This window comes from Struthio camelus, chromosome 1 (genome assembly GCF_040807025.1).
Source record: "Struthio camelus isolate bStrCam1 chromosome 1, bStrCam1.hap1, whole genome shotgun sequence".
Classification (NCBI taxonomy): Eukaryota; Metazoa; Chordata; class Aves; order Struthioniformes; family Struthionidae; genus Struthio; species Struthio camelus.
In genome coordinates, this window is record NC_090942.1 from 91387762 (window position 1) to 91406485 (window position 18724).

An 18724-nucleotide genomic window follows, 5' to 3' on the forward strand; every position below is an offset into this window, starting at 1 on the left:
TTTCTCACCTTCATACCTTAAATAAGGGTAGTCTTACTTGCTCGTTCTTCAGGTTCTCTCAACAAGCATCTTTTCTCTTTTCCTGCACTAGACTTCTCAAAACAGAGAAATTTTTTTTACATATGAACGAAGCTTTCTCATAGTCCTCCTTATTTCCCTTAATTGCTAAATATTGGTCAGGTAATTGATAATAATACTTCTGTAGCATGTCCGTGTTATATCCCTTTGCATTTAGAGCGTATGGGCATGGTAACTCTTCTAGTTATATGTCTGTACAGGACCTCAACCTAAGGAAAGATGTTATCTCCGAATAAGAAGATACTTTTGCAGAAATGTAGTGAATATTGACAATGACTTAGCTAAAATGTGTGCTAGCAACTAGTTGGTAAAATCATTTTTATGTCATGGAGATCTACCAAATATACCTTTTTGGAAAAGATGCTTCCCATGGGTTTAGAAGGAGCTGTCTCCCAGTTGGTCATTTAACTAATAAACAGTAGGCTCTGAATATGAATATTACAGACTTATGTTCTAAAAGTGCACTACTAGTTTTGTTTGGAGTATGGGAGAAAGGTTGTGGTATTTCAACTTGAAAATTTCTTGTCATAAGCTAACAGCGACCGCTTGCTTCAACATTTAAGCTAGTGTTCCCCAATTGCTTAGTTATTGTTTCTACCAGCGCTATGTTCTTTTTACTGATCTCCTGGATACTCTTTCAAACTGAAAACCCTTTGAGGCTGGGTTCACGTATATTGTTTTGTCCTTTTTCTATGGTATTTAAAGTATCCAGGAAAAAAGTGGAGCCTAGATTTCTTCATGTTAGAAGTCATCATCTCTAGTTTTCTGCTGGAATTAGTATAACTGTGTTTGGATTTGAGTCTGTGAAGTTAAGAAACCAGCAGTTTATCTTCTACAATTAGGAAGTCTGAAAACTCTAGGGCTCGCTGGCTTATACAGGGATATGCCTTTACTCTGTATTTTCCAAAGCATGGGGCTTCATCTGCAAGAGAAAAAGAACACAGTTGGAAGAGTCCATCCTGCTATTTGCTTTTTTCCTGGAGCTGCAGATGAAATAGTTAGCTTGGTAACATAATGCTTGTTTTCTTTTGCATAATGTGGAATGTAGTGCCTACCTTAGGAAGGGCAAATTTCTATCATGCTACTTTATTCCTCTTTGGAACTGTAAGTAAATGGAGCGTATTGTATTTGATGATCCTTATAAGCTTCACATAATCACAGAATCACAGAATCACAGAATCGTTTAGGTTGGAAGGGACCTCTGGAGATCATCTAGTCCAACCTCCCTGCTCAAGCAGGGTCACCTAGAGCATATTGCCCAGGATCACATCCAGACGGCTTTTGAATATCTCCAGGGAAGGAGACTCCACTACCTCTCTGGGCAACCTGTTCCAATCCTCAGTCACCCTCACAGTGAAGAAGTTTTTTCTCAGGTTCAGATGGAACTTCCTGTGGTTCAGTTTCTGCCCATTGCCTCTTGTCCTGTTGCTGGGCACCATGGAGAAGAGGCTGGCCTCATCCTCTTGACAATCCCCCTTCAGATACTTGTACACATTGATGAGATCCCCTCTCAATCTTCTCTTCTCCAGGCTGAACAGGCCCAGCTCTTGCAATCTTTCTTCATAGGAGAGATGCTCCAGCCCTCTAATCATCTTGGTAGCCCTCCGCTGGACTGTCTCCAGGAGTGCCATGTCTCTCTTGTACTGGGGAGCCCAGAACTGGACACAGTACTCCAGGTGAGGCCTCCCCAGGGCTGAGTAGAGGGGCAGGATCACCTCCCTCGACCTGCTGGCAACACTCTGCCTAATGCACCCCAGGAGACCATTGGCCTTCTTGCCCACCAGGGCACGTTGCTGGCTCATGTTTAACTTGTTGTCCACCAGCACTCCCAGGTCCTTCTCGGCAGAGCTACTTTCCAACAGGTCAGTCCCCAGCCTGTACTGGTGCATGGGATTATTCCTGCCTAGGTGCAGGACCTTGCACTTGCCTTTGTTGAACTTCAGGAGGTTCCTCTCCGCCCACCTCTCCAGCCTGTCCAGGTCCCTCTGAATGGCAGCACAGTCTTCTGGTGTGTTAGCCTCTCCCCTCAGTTTAGTATCATCAGCAAACTTGCTGAGGGTGCACTCTGTCCCTTCCTCCAGGTCATTGATGAATATATTGAACAAGACTGGGCCCAGGACTGACCCCTGGGGGACACCACTAGCCACAGGCCTCCAACTTGACTCTGCGCCATTCACCACAACCCTCTGAGCTCGGCCATCCAGCCAGTTCTCAAGCCACCTCACTGTCCACTCGTCTAGCCCACACTTCCTGAGCTTACCTAGGAGGATGTGATGGGAGACAGTGTCAAAAGCCTTGCTGAAGTCCAGGTAGACAACATCCACTGCTCTGCCCTCATCTACCCAGCCAGTCATTCCGTCATAGAAGGCTATCAGATGGGTCAAGCATGATTTCCCTTTGGTGAATCCATGCTGACTACTCCTGATCACCTTCTTGTCCTCCAGATGCTTAGTGATGACCTTCAGGAGGAGCTGTTCCATCACCTTTCCCGGGATGGAGGGGAGGCTGACAGGCCTGTAGTTTCCTGGCTCCTCCTTCTTGCCCTTTTTGAAGACTGGGGTGACACTGGCTTTCTTCCAGTCCTCAGGCACCTCTCCTGATTGCCATGACCTTTCCAAGAGGATGGAGAGTGGCCTAGCGATAACATCCGCCAGCTCCCTCAGCACTCGTGGGTGCATCCCATCGGGGCCCATGGATTTATGGATGTCAAGTTTAGACAAAAGATCTCTAACCTGATCCTCCTCAACCAAGGGAGAGTCTTCCTTTCTCCAGCCTTCCTCTCTTGTCTCCAAGGTCTGGAATTCCTCAGGACTGGCCTTAGCAGTGAAGACTGAAACAAAGGCAGCATTCAATAACTCTGCCTTCTCTGTATCTTTTGTCACCAGGGCACCTGCCCCATTCAGCAGCGGGCCCACGTTTTCCCTAGTCTTCCTTTTGCTATTGATGTATTTGAAGAAGGCCTTCTTGTTGTCCTTGACATCCCTTGCCAGATTTAATTCCAACTGGGCCTTAGCCTTTCTTGTCGCATCCCTGCACGCTCTGACAACGTCCCTGTATTCCTCCCAAGTGGCCTGTCCCCTTTTCCACATTCTGTACACTTCCTTCTTCTGCTGGAGTTTGGCCAGGAGTTCCTTGCTCATCCATGCAGGTCTCCTGCCCGCTTTGCTGAACTTCTTACTCAGAGGGATGCACTGATCCTGAGCCTGGAGGAAGTGACGCTTGAATATTAACCAGCTTTCTTGGACCCCTCTTCCTTCTAGGGCCCTATCCCAGGAGATTCCCCTAAGTAGGTCCCTGAAGAGGCCAAAGTCAGCTCTCCTGAAGTCCAGCGTTGCAATCCTACTCATTGCCCTGCTCCCTCCTCGTAGGATCCTGAACTCCACCATCTCATGGTCACTGCAGCCAAGGCTGCCCCCAACCTTCACCTCTCCAACTAGACCTTCTTTGTTCGTTAGGACAAGGTCTAGCATTGCACCTCTCCTCGTTGGCGTCTCCACCACCTGGGTCAAGAAATTATCATCAATGCTTTGCAGGAACCTCTTTGACTGTTTGTGCCTAGCTGTGCTGTCTTGCCAACAGATGTCAGGGTGGTTGAAGTCTCCCATGAGAACCAGGGCCTGTGATCGTGAGGCTTCTTCCAGCTGTCTGTAGAAGGCCTCATCTATGGCTTCCTCCTGATCAGGTGGCCTGTAGTAGACCCCCACAACAGTGTCACCCATGTTACCCTGCCCTTTAAGCCTTACCCATAGGCTCTCCACTTGCTCTTCATCCACCCCGAGGCAGAGCTCCATACATTCTAGTTGCTCCCTCACATAAAGAGCAACTCCACCACCTCGCCTTCCTGGCCTGTCTTTCCTAAAAAGCACATAGCCATCCATGACCGCATCCCAGTCATGTGAACTATCCCACCATGTCTCTGCAACCGCAATGAGATCATGGCCCTGCGACCGCACACAGATCTCTAACTCTTCCTGCTTATTCCCCATGCTGCGTGCATTGGTATACAGGCATTTCAGAGAGCCACTCAAGCACACAGGCTTCCCAGAAGAGGTGCAAGAGGATCCTCCATAGCCACGTTGCATGCTGTCTCCCCTGGTTGTATGCACCCGCTGGAGGCATCCTGACTCAAGCGGTGTTTTACTGACTCCCCTGCCACTATACCACTCCCCTTCCCCCATCTTGCCTAGTTTAAAGCCCTCCGTACCAGGCTGGCCAATCTGTTGGCAAAGACACGCGTGCCCCGCTTGGTAAGGTGGATCCCATCACTCCCTATCAGCTGTTGATCTTCAAACAGGGTCCCATGGTCATAGAAACCAAAGCCCTGTTGCCAACACCAGCGGCGCAGCCAGCTGTTAACTTGGAAAATTCGTCTACTCCTCCTCCTGTCCTTCCCCCTCACAGGCAAGATTGAGGAGAAAATCACCTGGGCTCCCAGACCCTTGACCACCATTCCCAGAGCTCTGAAGTCCCGTTTGATGGTTTCCAGTTTGCCTTTCGTGTCATTAGCACCCACATGGAAGATCAGCAGAGGGTAGTAGTCCGACGCGTGGACAAGCCTTGGCAGTCTTTCCACGACATCTCTTATTCGAGCCCCTGGCAGGCAGCAAACCTCTCTGGACAAGAGATCAGGTCGGCAGATAGGTGCCTCTGTCCCCTGCAGCAGGGAGTCACCCACAACAATCACTCGCCGTTTCTTCCGGGGGTTCCTGCACGGCACAGGGTCTGCCAGGCCAGTTGCCTCCCTTGGAGCCATGCCCAGCTCCTCCTCGGCTTGGAGGGCGCTAAACTTGTTCTTCAAGGGTAAGTCTTGAGGAGGAGCAAGAGCCTTTCTCTTTCTACGAGAGGTCACCAGCTTCCAGCCCTCTTCAACAGCGTTATGATGCACCTTTACACACGGTGCTGAGCCCTCTGACACCTCCGCTGCAGTGGGGACAGGGGACTCCCGGAGCTGAACAGTCTCCGAGAACGCCCTGTCAATCTCCCGCTCATCCTCTCGGATGCTACGCAGCCTACTAACCTCCTCCCGTAACTCCTTTCTCTGGTGATGCAACTGGTCAACCACAGCACACCTCACACAGGAGAGCTGACTGTCAGCCCAGGCCTTGCGGAGAGGCCCCAGGCACTCCCCGCAGCCTGACACCTGCAGAGCTGCATCTGCTGTCCGAGGGTCTGTCTGGGTTGAGGCCTCAGACACAGCCGATGCAGCACCTCCCGCAGCCACTGGGGAACGTGCTCTGCGGCGTGTCATGACCATGCCCCGGGGAAGGTCACACCACTGTGCAAAGTGTGCAAAATGGAGAGGTGCCTTCTTTGCCTTCTGGCGCCCTTCTGCGCGAACTGCTGCACAAACTGCTGCGTCTGTTCGCTGCCTCTGTTGGCTGCGATTTATTATCTGCGATAATAAATCGCAGCTCTTTCTCTTGCTTTTCAGGATCTGTCTTTTGATGCTTATTTAATTCCTAGCAATGGTGGTGGGGCCTAGCATAGGCAAAAAAGGGGCCTAGCTGAGGCAAAAAAGAACTCTCACTGTGATTTGAGTATCCTTTATGCTTAATAGGTTGTAATGCAAATTTAACAAGAGATTTTGTCAGTCTAGAATATTTTGGGAATTAAAATTTTTCCTTGAAAATCAGCAGAAATCTTTTTTTTTTAAATGGTAAGTCTCAGTTGTTTGCTGTAAACATTCCTACTTTGTTATCTGAGTTGAGAATGTTTGACAACCATCTTCAACTGTTAAAATATTTCTGTATGTTTAAAACTGCTGACGTTGTTATTAATAAATACCTATGGTTCCTACAGCTGGCTCATCTTTGCCGGAAGTAGTCTTGATTCAAGCTGTAGCATATGTGCTCTGGGGATTCAGCGGTTCTTTGAGAATAATGATTTTGTAGACCTGTTCTGATCTAAGTTAAATATTATGGTGGTGGCTGGAGCACTCTCAACCGGTAGAAGCAAACACGGTAAAACTGAAGGAAAGTCATTCCAGCGCTTGCACCATAGAATAAATGCGAAGTCAAATAGCAGCGTCTGCTGTGATCAGCAGCGTCTGCTGTGATGTCTGCAGATGGTGTTGTAGTGTGACAAGCTCCAGGACCCAGCATAAATGAATTCAGATAGCCTGAACACTATATGAAGATGTTGATTAATTTCTTACTGGCAGGTGGATCTTAATAGCTCCACTCATAAGAAAGGACGACTGGTCTCTCTCTCCCCTCCCCTCCCCTCCCACCCCCCAAGACATGAGAAACAACATTAGAAATGAAACAGATCTGGTCCTGCCAAGAAATTCTAGGAGTAATCGGACTTAAGAGGAGAGATTAAGACTATATATATAAATTTTTAATGCATTACCAATGATGGAAAAGCTACAGGAAACTTGGCATATATATGGGTTTGCATAGACAATGTTTGTGAAAAGACAAACTCTGTTTGCATTATATTTATGTGGATGTGTGTATATATATATATATATATATATAAATGAAATGTGTGTATGTATCAAATGAAAGAGATTGCAAGTTTGTAAAAGTTAAAATACTTATGTATGCAGAGGGAAAAGTTTTCTGTTGCTTTTAGCTCCAAAATACAGGGTGTAGTTTAAAGACTGCTTTAGAAAGCGCTGGAAATTCCTAGTATTGATGGAGGGAGCTTGTGGGAGGATTGACGTTCTTCTTTAATATGAACCTAAATACCACAGCTGGAGAGCATAGAAGCAAAGAAATTAAAATGACAAGTTTTCTTTTCATGTTCAAATCTTAGTGAAGTTTATAAAGTGAACAAATGAAAAATAAATGAGAACTTAATATATATTTTACAGTGGAAAGGTTTTTCTAATATAATGGACTAGGCAGGGCAAGGAAATTCCATAGTCTTTACAGTTCTTGGAGATAAATCAGAATTTATAACTATCTGCAATTGATCCTACTGTCTTAGGTTTTCAAGATCAAAGCAGTGCAGCTGGCAGGAAAACTTCTTCCAGCCTTCAACACACCTACAGGTATACCATGGGCAATGGTGAATCTGAAAAGGTAATAAATTTTCTTTTTAGGGGGAGTGTGGTTGTGTTTCTTTCTTTTCTTCCCCCCACTGACTTATAATTGGTATTGGCATATGACAATTTTTCTAAGTAGTGAAAGTGTAGAATTTGCAGACACATTGATATTCCTAGCACTTCAGAATAATTTTAATAGAGTTAGAGCGTTCTAGCTCATTAACTGTAATAAATTGTGACCCTGATTTTTATCTCATTCTATGATAAGAATTCAATGTGTAAGGAGAACATATCCAGTGTATTATGCCATCCATTGCCCGAGGACTTAATCACTGGTCCTTTAGTCATTCTAAATCACATGTTCATATTAAAACCAAAAATGTTTGCAGGCCATGGTTAAACTTTCTGCGATTATGTATTGTATGAGCTTTATATTACTTTCATGAGATTCACGATGTTTGAAGAGATAATGGGACTCAGAGGATAGTGCTCTATTTTACTGTTCAGCCTAGATAAAATCACTAGCATGCTCATTTCCTTTGGTCAGTGTGAGATGTAGTGGCTCATCTAGATAGCTGCTCAGGTCCAGAAGCCTAACTTAGATGACCTGAATTACCTTGTGGAAGAATCTACCTCTTCATCAATAATGCCAGCAGTTGAGTGTAGCGAATACCTCCTCAGCGCTTTTTTTGATCATAGCTTTTAGTCAAGTAATTCCTTGACTTTCTTAGAGATGCTTGTTATTTTTGCCAAGTGAAAGTGATATGGTCAGTGGGTCAGTGTGTTCTTTGAGCAGTTATCTAAAGCAGTTATTTTAAAAAAAAATTTTAAATTTAAATTTTACTTTTTTTAGCTAATTTATCTTGTATTGCTTGTGCAATACTGGGGTTTTGCTCAAATCTTGAGAGAGCATTTTTGAGGCAAGTCATTTTTAATTTTTATTATGTTCTTGATAGCTGAGTTAAGATGCAGCTTAAATTGTGAATATGCTTAAGCAATTTGGAGGAATAAATAGTAGAGTTTTGAATATTCAGAAATCAAATTATAAACACAGGAAGTTTAGCGTTAAGATGAAATTTATAAAAAGCATCACCAAAATAATAGTAATTCCTCACCAACTTTGACATTGTGCATAAACTTTCTATTAAATGTGTTAATACTATTGCATATTGTGATTGTTTTCCTTTGGGTGTCATTAGAAAGACAGTTAAGCGGTTCAGTTTTCCTAACTGTTTTTCTAGGTCTTAACATTTTGCGTTTGTAATCCTTAACTTTGACTTTCCTAGATTACACATGTACTTGCCTCAGAAAACAAGAGGAACATCCATTTTTTTAATGCATCTAAAATGTTATTAAATAATCAAAAATAGGAATGTTAAAAATTTGTTTTCTTTTTAGGAGAAATGTTTGTTGTGCTTTGCTAGAATATGAAGAGATTTAGGACTACTTTGAGAGCATTAACCTCAAGTGCCTTTTTGTGATTAGGGAATTCTTCACGTTTTGCCTTCAGTTCTTAGATGGAGACCATGGAACTGTTATCTGCTGTTCTCCTGACACAGGGCCTCACCTCACCACCCATACTTTCCCATATTTTTCTGCTTGATGTCTGTTGCGCTCTTACCTCTGAGGTCATTTATTTGACCTCTGTAAAATTAACGTTGTTGGCTTAGATTTCTGTACACGCTTCCTGCACTGCCTTATGGTTTCCTCAGTCTTGTGTTCTTCCTGCAGTTTTATGCAGCTTGAAATTCTGTGCATGAATTAGTTTTTGGTTTTGCTTTGTTTGAGCCAAGTCTGCACCGTGATGCCAGTGTGTTTGAATGGGCAGGTGGTCATACCGCGTCAGCAGCAGGTGCGTTGGATTCCCTGCTTCAGACATCACAGATGACAAGGCTTAAGAAGCTGCAAGCCAAACGTGAATGGATACTGAGCAGGAACATATGGGCATAGGTCCCTTAGGTCAGTCACCAGAACAGCACAAGGAAGGCAGTAGCAAGGGTGGGTTCCCAGTAGGCTAATGGGCAAGGATTGGAAGGCCAGTGTTTTCTTATGTGCCTATAGTTGTCTGCATTTACTGTGTTACTCTCTTGGTAATGTACAGAACCAGCTGGCATCACAGGAGAAAATATAGTGGTTGACATGCAGGGAGGCGGTGACAGCAGCACACATATATTTGAGCATATATTGCGAGGCTGACATGCAGTAAAGACAAGGCTTGAAAGAAAGTTGGAAAATAGCAACTTCTGTTCTATTAGCTTTTGTATTCATTATGAAACACTTAATTTTTCCTTTTCTTGATAGCTTAACTAAAAAAACCTGAGACAGCCTATGATTTTGTCTCTGTATCCTCTGTAAACAGCAGTTATTGCATTTTATTGCATTTCTTTTTTCCTCAAGGGAGAGCTACAGATACTATTCCATTACTACCGTTTTTTTCTCTTACGTTTTCTTCCTTTTTCTAATATACAATTTAAGAAATGAATAAGGCATGCCCCTCATTGGTTGTAGTGTTATTGATAATAACCAACTGAAATCTCAATGAGAAGCAGAAGTCATCTCCAGGAAAGTGTAGTTTAACATCATAAATTAAAAGACCTTATCCTGGATGTTGGTGGATACTCCCAAAGTAGATTAAACCAGATGTAACTTTGCAAGATGATATCTCTTAGAGTGTAAATCATATCTGAAAATTTCTATTGAATCTTTATCATGAGTCTGAAGAACTCATAATATTATGCCTACAGTAGACATACAGTTTTTCTATATAGATGCAGATAAGGCCAACTCCCATCCTGGTAAGCGTCTAACGCTGACATTAGCACTTCCCACATGAGTACAAGGAGAACAGCAGATGTCTGACAGAACAAGGAAGCTAGTGCTGCCACATTTGGAAGTGTGGTTGTCTCATCTGATACTGCTTTTGATCTTTAATCTTAGGAATGTACTATCAATAAACAGCAACTGAGATAGGTTACATACATATTTCCATGGCATCAAGATGTTATATCCTTTAATTATAGGACTTTCTGTTTATAAGGTTGTGGGGTTTTTTTTGTTTGTTTGTTTTTTGTTTTTAACCCCAATCAATCAACCAACTGATCAAACCACAACTCGTGTAATCTTAAGCGTGGATTAATATCTTGCTATATATTACCTCTTTAATTTGCCTTGTGATTGTTTACTAGAGCGATGCACAGTAAATCTGTTTTGCTTTTCTTTCCTCCCCTTTTTATACATATTTGTTGGAACTCAGTGGTGTGGGTCGAAACTGGGGCTGGGCTTCTGCAGGCAGCAGCATCCTGGCAGAGTTTGGTACTCTGCACATGGAGTTTGTCCACCTCAGCTACTTGACTGGGGACCCTGTATACTACAACAAGGTGGGTCTCCAATTCAATTTTTTTGTCACACAAGATTCTTTTATACTGTTTTATCATAAATTGCATTAAATGAAAGTGTCTTCTGTATTGCATACAGATATTGCAGGCAGATATTGTAACATGTTACATTCTATTTGCATTCTTGGTAGCAGATGAATTGTTTCCTATTTTCTATTCCTGTTACCCAAATAGATTTATTTATTTTCTGTTTTTCAAATAGGAATTTATAACAACAAAGCTTTCTTATTATTTTTAATATATATTTAAAGACTAGATTTTAAAACACATTTTTGTGAGCAGTCTTTGAAAAACAAAAAAATATTAATCTGGAGGAAGCCCTCAAGAAAACTTTTCTGGTTAGATTAAGAAAATTCGCTACTGAAAAAAAAAAGATTAGATGTAATTATGGCTAGAGATCAGATGAAAGTTGTTAGTGGTGATCCTGATTCTTGATTTAATTTAGGTTATGCACATTCGGAAGTTACTTCAAAAAATGGATCGTCCTAATGGACTTTATCCGAATTATTTGAACCCAAGAACAGGCCGATGGGGTCAGCGTAAGTATTCTTATTTTCTTTATTTATAATTAAAGCTCTACTTCTTACTGTGTTGCTGAATTGGAAAGCAGAAAATTTGTTCTATACGGAATGAGCAGCATTGCTTGACAATATGAAGTGTAGAAGGATTACTTAGACTTGAGATTTCCTGAAACCATATTTTGCCAATAACTTCTCTCAGAAGACATCCAACTCATTTTTTATGGTACTTTCTGAAAGCAACTTCCTTCTAAATCTGATGCCTGTCCATTGCTTATTATCAGTCAATAAAATCTTCACTAATAGAGGATGAGACTGAAAAATAAGTTTTCTGATTTTGATTTTGTTCCTGTTTTTTCATCTACGAGCCACCTGGGAAGTGAATTAATATTTGTGGGAATACTGTTTACAGGTAACTAAGAAGTAATGTGTGTTTGTGGCAGCTAAATTTGAGGTCTTTCACCCGAGTCCCTCAGTCCCTCGTTAGGGAGTGAAGTTTACAAACATCATTCTCCTACTTACTGGTATGTGAAACGACATGATAAATCTTACTGTCATTTTTGCTCGTATAAATGTGTGCATAACATGTGACATTGTGACACGTGTGTCATAAAAAAAGCTTTGAAATGAAAATAAGAAATTGATTTTGATGGCAATGTAAGTGGAGAGATGAAACACGAAGACACAGACACAAACATGATTCCTTCTCTTGATGTGGTTCCTACAAGAAAAGTTGAATGTTTTAACGCTTTCGTAGTGGTTGTGATAAAGACGATTCTTTTTTCTAAAGGCTCCTGTTTCATTTTATTTTATGAATGTAAATATGTTTAAGGAAAATGAGCAAGATGGTCACTTTTTGTCACTTGGCAAGTTTCAGTGGTTTCAACAGTTGGCTGTAAATATCCAGCACTACGTGTTCTAGACTTGCAAATTAAGAATTTGAGTTTGGTGTATGAGGGAAATGAATACAGCTGTAATTGCAGTGTGACTATCAAAAGTCAATACAAATATTCATTTATTATTCATTCAAAGACAGCTTGACATTTTTGTTCAGAAATAATTTTCATTCTATTCCTTTTTTCTATTCCTAACCACTTGCTTCTGCTACTTTCATCAAAAGTAGTGTAATTTGGCATATCATGAAGATTCTTTAGGGACTTTTTGTCTTTATTTCAATAAATAGTGCTCAGAATTAGCAAGTCTGGGGCAGGAAATAATCCTGGCCACTGGGAATAGAAGCACAGCAAACAGTGGAAGCTTTAACTTCAGTGACATTTGATGGCGATTGGACTTTTTAAAATGAATTTTGAAAGATAATATGTTTGGGAGTATAGTTTAAGGCACAGGTTGAGAATTAAGTTCCTCGGATAAAAAGTAGTACACCTTTATAGAGCATTTAATTTTTCTGAGCTGTTCACCAGCCACAAATGTATTTCCTGGGATTTGTTTGGATGTCGACAGACGCTTTTTTCAGGCAAATAAGGTTCGTAACGCAGATAAAGATGTTCTGATAGAGTTTCTAAGATCCTCAAATGCTACAAACATTTATAAACCTATCTTGAAAAGTTTTGAGAGGACAAGAGAACACAAATCCATAGTTATGTTTTCCTGCTAAGAAACAGAATGGGACAATGAGCAGCTATCTTTGTTGGAACCCTGCTAGATGGCTCCTCAGCCAATCCAGCTGCAGAAATTTACGAACACGACTTTTACTGTAGGTGCATATGCCCTGAGGCACTGGATTTATGAGCTGGAACAGCTGAGGCTGTCAGCAGTTCCTTTCTTCTGATTCTGTTGCAGAGATCATATCCTGCATCAGAGAAGTCAGTTAAGTAAGGCTAATATCTTCATTCACTAGCTCTCAGTTCACTAGAGGACTCATGTCAGAGTCCGTAAATATTGTTACTGACTTTACTCGTGGTGTTGATATAAAGGACAGGATAGGCTTTTATGTCCTCTTCAGAAGATAATTTCAAAGAGCATTGTGTTTGGCTTGTTATGTGCTTTAGTAGTGGAAAGTCTGAGATAATAGAAAGAGTAGCAAATTACAATTTTTCTTCTTTCGGCTTCTGGGAAGACTGTCCTTTTCACCTCTGCAGTGACCTTTAGTTTGGTACGTTTTATCTTGTACAAACTAGTTTCTCCAGTTAGGTTTTGAAAATCGTATCAGAACCCTTTATTTGCCTAGATATGTATAACTTATGGCTCTGACCTTTCTGAGTTTTCTTTTTTTCTTCTTTTGGCAGATAAATTCCCCCTTCCTCCCCCCTCTACAGGCTTTTTTGGCTCAATTCTAGTTAGGGTTTTTGTTTAATCTGTACAGTGTTCCAGCTAATTCATGAGGGCTGTAAAAGAGGTAAGATATATAAATCCGTCACATACGTATATAGACTTTTGAAGACATAGTGGTGGGTATTGTATTCAAAGTAATAATAATATCCGTGATGGGCACATAATCAAATAGACTAACTAAAGTTATTGCTACCAGTTGATAATCCAGAGATCATTATACAAAGTATATAATGGAAGAGTCCGTTTAGGTAGTGCTTTCTTCCTAGTCGTGCTTTGTCTTTTACAGATAGGTTTTAAATTATTTGAAAAAAGAAAACTAATACATGTGATTTGAATAGAAGAAGAAAGATATCCTTCTATTATTTTTCTTTAATTCTGTTCTAACAACCTGATTAGTAAACTTAAACACTCAGAGCCAATTCCTGATTCAAGACAGACTGGTGGAAACAAGGAGAAGCCTCTAGTGTTTTTTGTGGTCTTGGTGTGGACCCATAGGACAAGGAGCTGGATATGTCTCCCCTTGCAACAGGAGTGTAGTGGAAAGATCTGATGGCGTTTTGATACTTTCTCAGAAGGGGCCAGGGATATTTGCATAAGGATCCTAGGCACATCCTATGCTTAATGAGAAAAATCAAGGGTTGCAACGACTCTGAGCTGCAATCCTAAGTATACGTGTGTTTGTGTGAGTGACTAATGTGCCTTTGAAACATCCCGTTTAGAAATCTTTTTTTCCTTCTTCCTCTCTGCTCCAGAGATCTGTGCAGTAATTTGTGCTGCCATATGCAAGCATGATCTTTTCAGTTCCTTCTCCTTTCTTCCAGGCAAGAGACTTCAAACAAACCTTAGATGTCAACATGCGGAAGTAACTTCTTAGCACATGTGAGATCTAACAACATACTGTCTTTCTTTTTTCTAAATCTCAGATTTTGCAGAATCTAAATATTGTGTTGTCCATCAGAACCTTAAATGGATTGGATTTAACTCACAAATGTGAAGTTTATACCTCAGCTTCTGATGTTGGGTAGGTGTAGGAAAGTTAGTGTAATAAAATCCAATCCAGGATCTTATGGTAGGGGAAGGTGATACTAGTTTACAAAATCATAAAACAAGTAGATTTTACCTACTCACACCCATTCTCTTGTAAATTTAATTCACTCACACAGTCATACAGGCACCAAGACTTATGTGTCCAAGCGGTCCGGACATAGGGAACAGGGAACACTAGCTGTCCAGTCCTCATCCTATCTATAGGGTTCTTGAATGATGATGATGAGCTAGTTTTTGGGCAGGGCTCTTTTGCCTTGTAGGGATTGTCAGTTGTTATGGGCTTGTACTTTGCCTCAGAATCTTGTTGACTTTAAGCTTCATAAATCTTATGTTGTCTGCTTTTCCTCATTTGAATATATATTTAAAATGTGTATCCATGATCTGTTCTCCTGTTGGGCAAGCAGGAAAAACGATGAAGTATGTGATAATGCTGTAACCTTGTTACCCTCTTTCTGACGTTAGGATGCAGGCTCTTCCGCTGCTAAGTCATCTGTGCTGTGATCTTATCAGAGTGCTGGCCTTTTGGCCTTGACAGAAACAGCACATTTCTCAATTTCACTGCTGGGCGCTGGTGTTCTAGGCACAGTGTCCTGGGACACAGTATCCTTAATGCACACCATCCTTTCAGCCCTTTGTTCTGTTGTTGCCTCTGGTGCTTACAAACACGCATTTCCATTCATAGTTCACTCATACCACTCTAAATGTTTCCCTACAAAGGTATAGCCAGTCGATTACTGATAATGGTTTCACCAAGAGGAAAATGACTATGGCTGCCAAGTTCTTATAAAGTTGGTGAGATGAGTACAATCATATAGTGTCACATGAATATAACATATAGACATGTTTTTGTAATATTATTTACGTAATTTTCGGAATATAAATTTCTATATGCATTTAATGTCTTTCACTTAGCACTTCTACCTGCATCACGAAGCAGGAGCCAGGACCCAGAAACTCAGCAGGTAGTGTTGCAACAGAAAATACAACTCTATTATATCATTTCTTTCCAGTTGATTGCCATAAAACCCAATCATAAAAACTGTAAGGTGAGCTGGTTACTGGCCACTCGTCATCTCTGTGATTTCATGTAGAGTTGCTTCCCAACAAAACTATGTGTAACTGGACTCTTACCTGGACTCTTAACAGAGTTTGTTATAAACAGGAGGAGGAGAACGATGTCATCTGTAGACATTTGTGCAGGTATTGCAGCATGACTGGCATGACAGACATACAGTTGGGGCTTTAATTAGGAGGCAGAGCTCTTGTGCCCAAAAGAATGTTGACAGATTCAGTTTTTAATTACGGACAAGGGTGATGGTCTGGTAGGAACAAGTCATTTAGAATCTTTCTGTCTTGGGGCTTCGGTTTGTGTAAGATGGAGAGAAAAGTAGCTGACAAGAAGCATACTGTAATCTCTCATGTCAGCTTTAACTTTGTTTCACACATCGATGAATGTTTTGTTTGATGTAAGCATCAGACTTGGAATGCAATTATTTTCAAAAACAGTGACAGAGCTTTCTAGAGAAGCCTATTAGGCAGCTGTAATTATTAGAATTTTGATTAAAAGCAAGACATTTCAGAATTATTAAAATTGATTTGTATTGAAGAAAAACAAAATTTGTTAAAATGAAAATATTTTGAGAGGATTTCATTAATTCTAATTAACATTTGCAAACAGGTGAGATGTGAACACCAATTGAAATATCAGTAACAAAGAAAATGATAAACTGTATGTTATTGCCAACCAGGAAATGCCACTAGTGTTTGCATGTTTCTGTAGATTTTTTTGGTTTGAGGCATTCTCTCTTTCAACTTTTCAATGCCAAGAATAACTTACTGCATTTCATCTGGTCCCAAAATTTCTTACAGGTAATAACATTATTGAAGGGGAACTCCTGTCACTCTGGCTTCTAATCTCACTTCTGGCAACTGGTCTTCCTATGGAGTTATCTGGCTTGATTTTGTAAGAAAGCTGTGTCAGTTTAACTTAAATTTGTTTTTAGATTTATTTATGGCTTCCCTTTGCCAGGAAATAACCAAAGAAAGCTATTCTGCATAAGCCTTCTGTGTTTATTCCACATTAAAGATACAGGAACATGAACACGTTACTGTGAAGTAAGCTTGTATGTAAACTTACAGTACATAAGCTTGAGTGTTGCTGTTAGGAATGTAATAGCACGTACTGAAATTACTATCATTGTCTGCTGATGCAATGAACATTCAGAATATAGTCTATCCTACAGAGCTTTGTTCATATATATTTACCTAAGACAAGCCCTTTAAGTCAGATTTGCAAGTGGACTAAACTAAGATCCGGATGAGAGACATTCTATCAACTTGTTTACAAGGGCTCATGAAGCAATTTAAGATGATTCAGTTAGCAGTGTTACATCAGTGCACATATATGTATATTAAGTGCACTGAATTTAGATGCTTTTTTTTTTTCAGGTACAAAGTGATTACTATTTTCTAAAGTCAAAAAAAAAAAAAAAAGGGTGTATGTGGGTGTTTAACCTGTTTTAAGTTATGCACCTTAGCACCTTTTGATGATTTTTCTGGCTTTCTTGCCATTCCCTGCACACGAAGTATAGAATAAATAGGCACAACCAAGGTAGCTGAATGGGAGAGATGTGCATCCTCTATTTTCCAGTGGTTTGTGCTGTAGACTAGCCTTTAAATGCATGAAAGCAAACGTCTTTGTGGATGCGCACTAAGTGAAGGTCTTTCATTTTTAACAATAAAAGTGGAGGTCAAACAAGAGCTTTTAATTTAAAATAACAATTTTGAGAAGGCTTTCATGGATTTAATTTAATTGGATTAAATTTACATTTTACTTGAAAAGGAGGCAGTTTTCACTTATAAGAAAAGCCATAAAAATGATTTTAAGTCACTGTCATTAAATCAGTGCAATGCTGGGTGAATACTCCTTAATTTTTTTTACCTGTCTTCTAGGGCTAGTTTTAGACTTGTACGTTTGGGAGGAGCTATGTAATTAACTGAACTTCTTCATTTACACTCTTGCAATGCAACAGGCAAACCATGAATAATACACACTATTTTCATTTGTGATGTGGCTTTGTGTCAAATATACAGCACCATCACCATCTGCCTATATTTATTGGTCAATATTTAAAAGAAAATTGAAAAAAAAAAGTGTGATATCAGCTGTATATAATGCATTTTGGTAAGGATGTTAAGAAAACCTTTGCATCAGTGAACTCCGAGACCCGGAGAGTTAATCCTTTCCAGCCATTGAAGCCCAGCCTAGTGCACTAGGAGACCCAGGAGGTCTCCATGTCCAATGGATGTAGCTGCTACTGTTCCCCTTTGTGTGTTTGGCCAATGACAAGGTTGAACACATATCCCAGAGAGATGCACACTTGCACACACAGGACCGTTACGTAGCTGCCCACCCAAACTACCACAGACAGAGCACTGCCTTTAGTAGTACCCACATATAACATTACTCGATCTCACAGAAAACATAAGTACAGCTAGATTCTCTGACTAATCCGGGCTGAAATTCCCTAGTGAAAACATACATGCCCTTACTCTCTGGATGCACAAGCATACCTGCATTCATGGAACCTGTGAATATCAGCATGGCCTCTGAGTCCGTCTAATATCCATGCCTGGACACTGGGCCCCCTTACCTGGGATGCAGGTCTCCTACTCGCTGCCTAGTCCAGCTTGGTGTTTGCTGGTGAACACGTGCATACACTTACTCAGTCACCTCACGAGCACCCACACAATCAAGGATCCCTCAGATATTAGCACAGGCTCTCAGTCCACCTAATATCTATGCCCAGACCCTGGACTCCTTACCCAGCCACAGGCTCACACCAGATGCTGGTCTGGTACTCATGAATTACATGTAGCACCCATCTGTGCACACAGGATTAAATTCACTAGGGAAAAATAAACACACTTTATTCTTGCCGCTTGCTGGCATTTAGATCTCTCTTACATACAAATAAACTCTGGTCCCTCCACTTGCTGGCACACAGGCCCATGGGCCCTGTGGCCAATGGTCTTTTCTCCAGTTGTTGGGCACCTAGACCCCTCTTGAATACTGGTCTGTCCAGTTGTTGGCACTTAGAGCTGTGGACCCTGTGAGCTCTGCAGCCCTGTTTCCTGTTGCTGGCACTTGGACTGCCCTTCCCATGCCTGTTCTTCCCCGATCCACCCTGACCCTTCCCTTTCCCCACCTTCAGCCCTTTCCCTAAACATCACATAATAAGTTTTGTATAATCCCAGAAGCCCCTTCTTCTGGCTCTTAAGTAAGTCTTACACAGTTCCACACGCCCCTTCAAATATCCCATAAAACTCAGGATAATCATGTTTCCCACTTCACATCAGTTACAAAGTTTGGGTTGGCCCTCTTCAAGGCTCTGCCTGAGTAA

General features: G+C 41.2%; 1 protein-coding gene across 1 annotated transcript in view; it reads left to right on the forward strand.

The window, feature by feature from the left end:
- Window positions 1-18724, forward strand: part of MAN1A2 (mannosidase alpha class 1A member 2) — a 160091-nt gene that overhangs the window by 89337 nt on the left and 52030 nt on the right. Inside the window, exons 6-8 of the mRNA XM_009685070.2 lie at window positions 7012-7106; window positions 10323-10446; window positions 10910-11003. Of these exons, the coding sequence (XP_009683365.1) occupies window positions 7012-7106; window positions 10323-10446; window positions 10910-11003 (313 nt within the window). The remainder of the gene's footprint in view (window positions 1-7011; window positions 7107-10322; window positions 10447-10909; window positions 11004-18724) is intronic.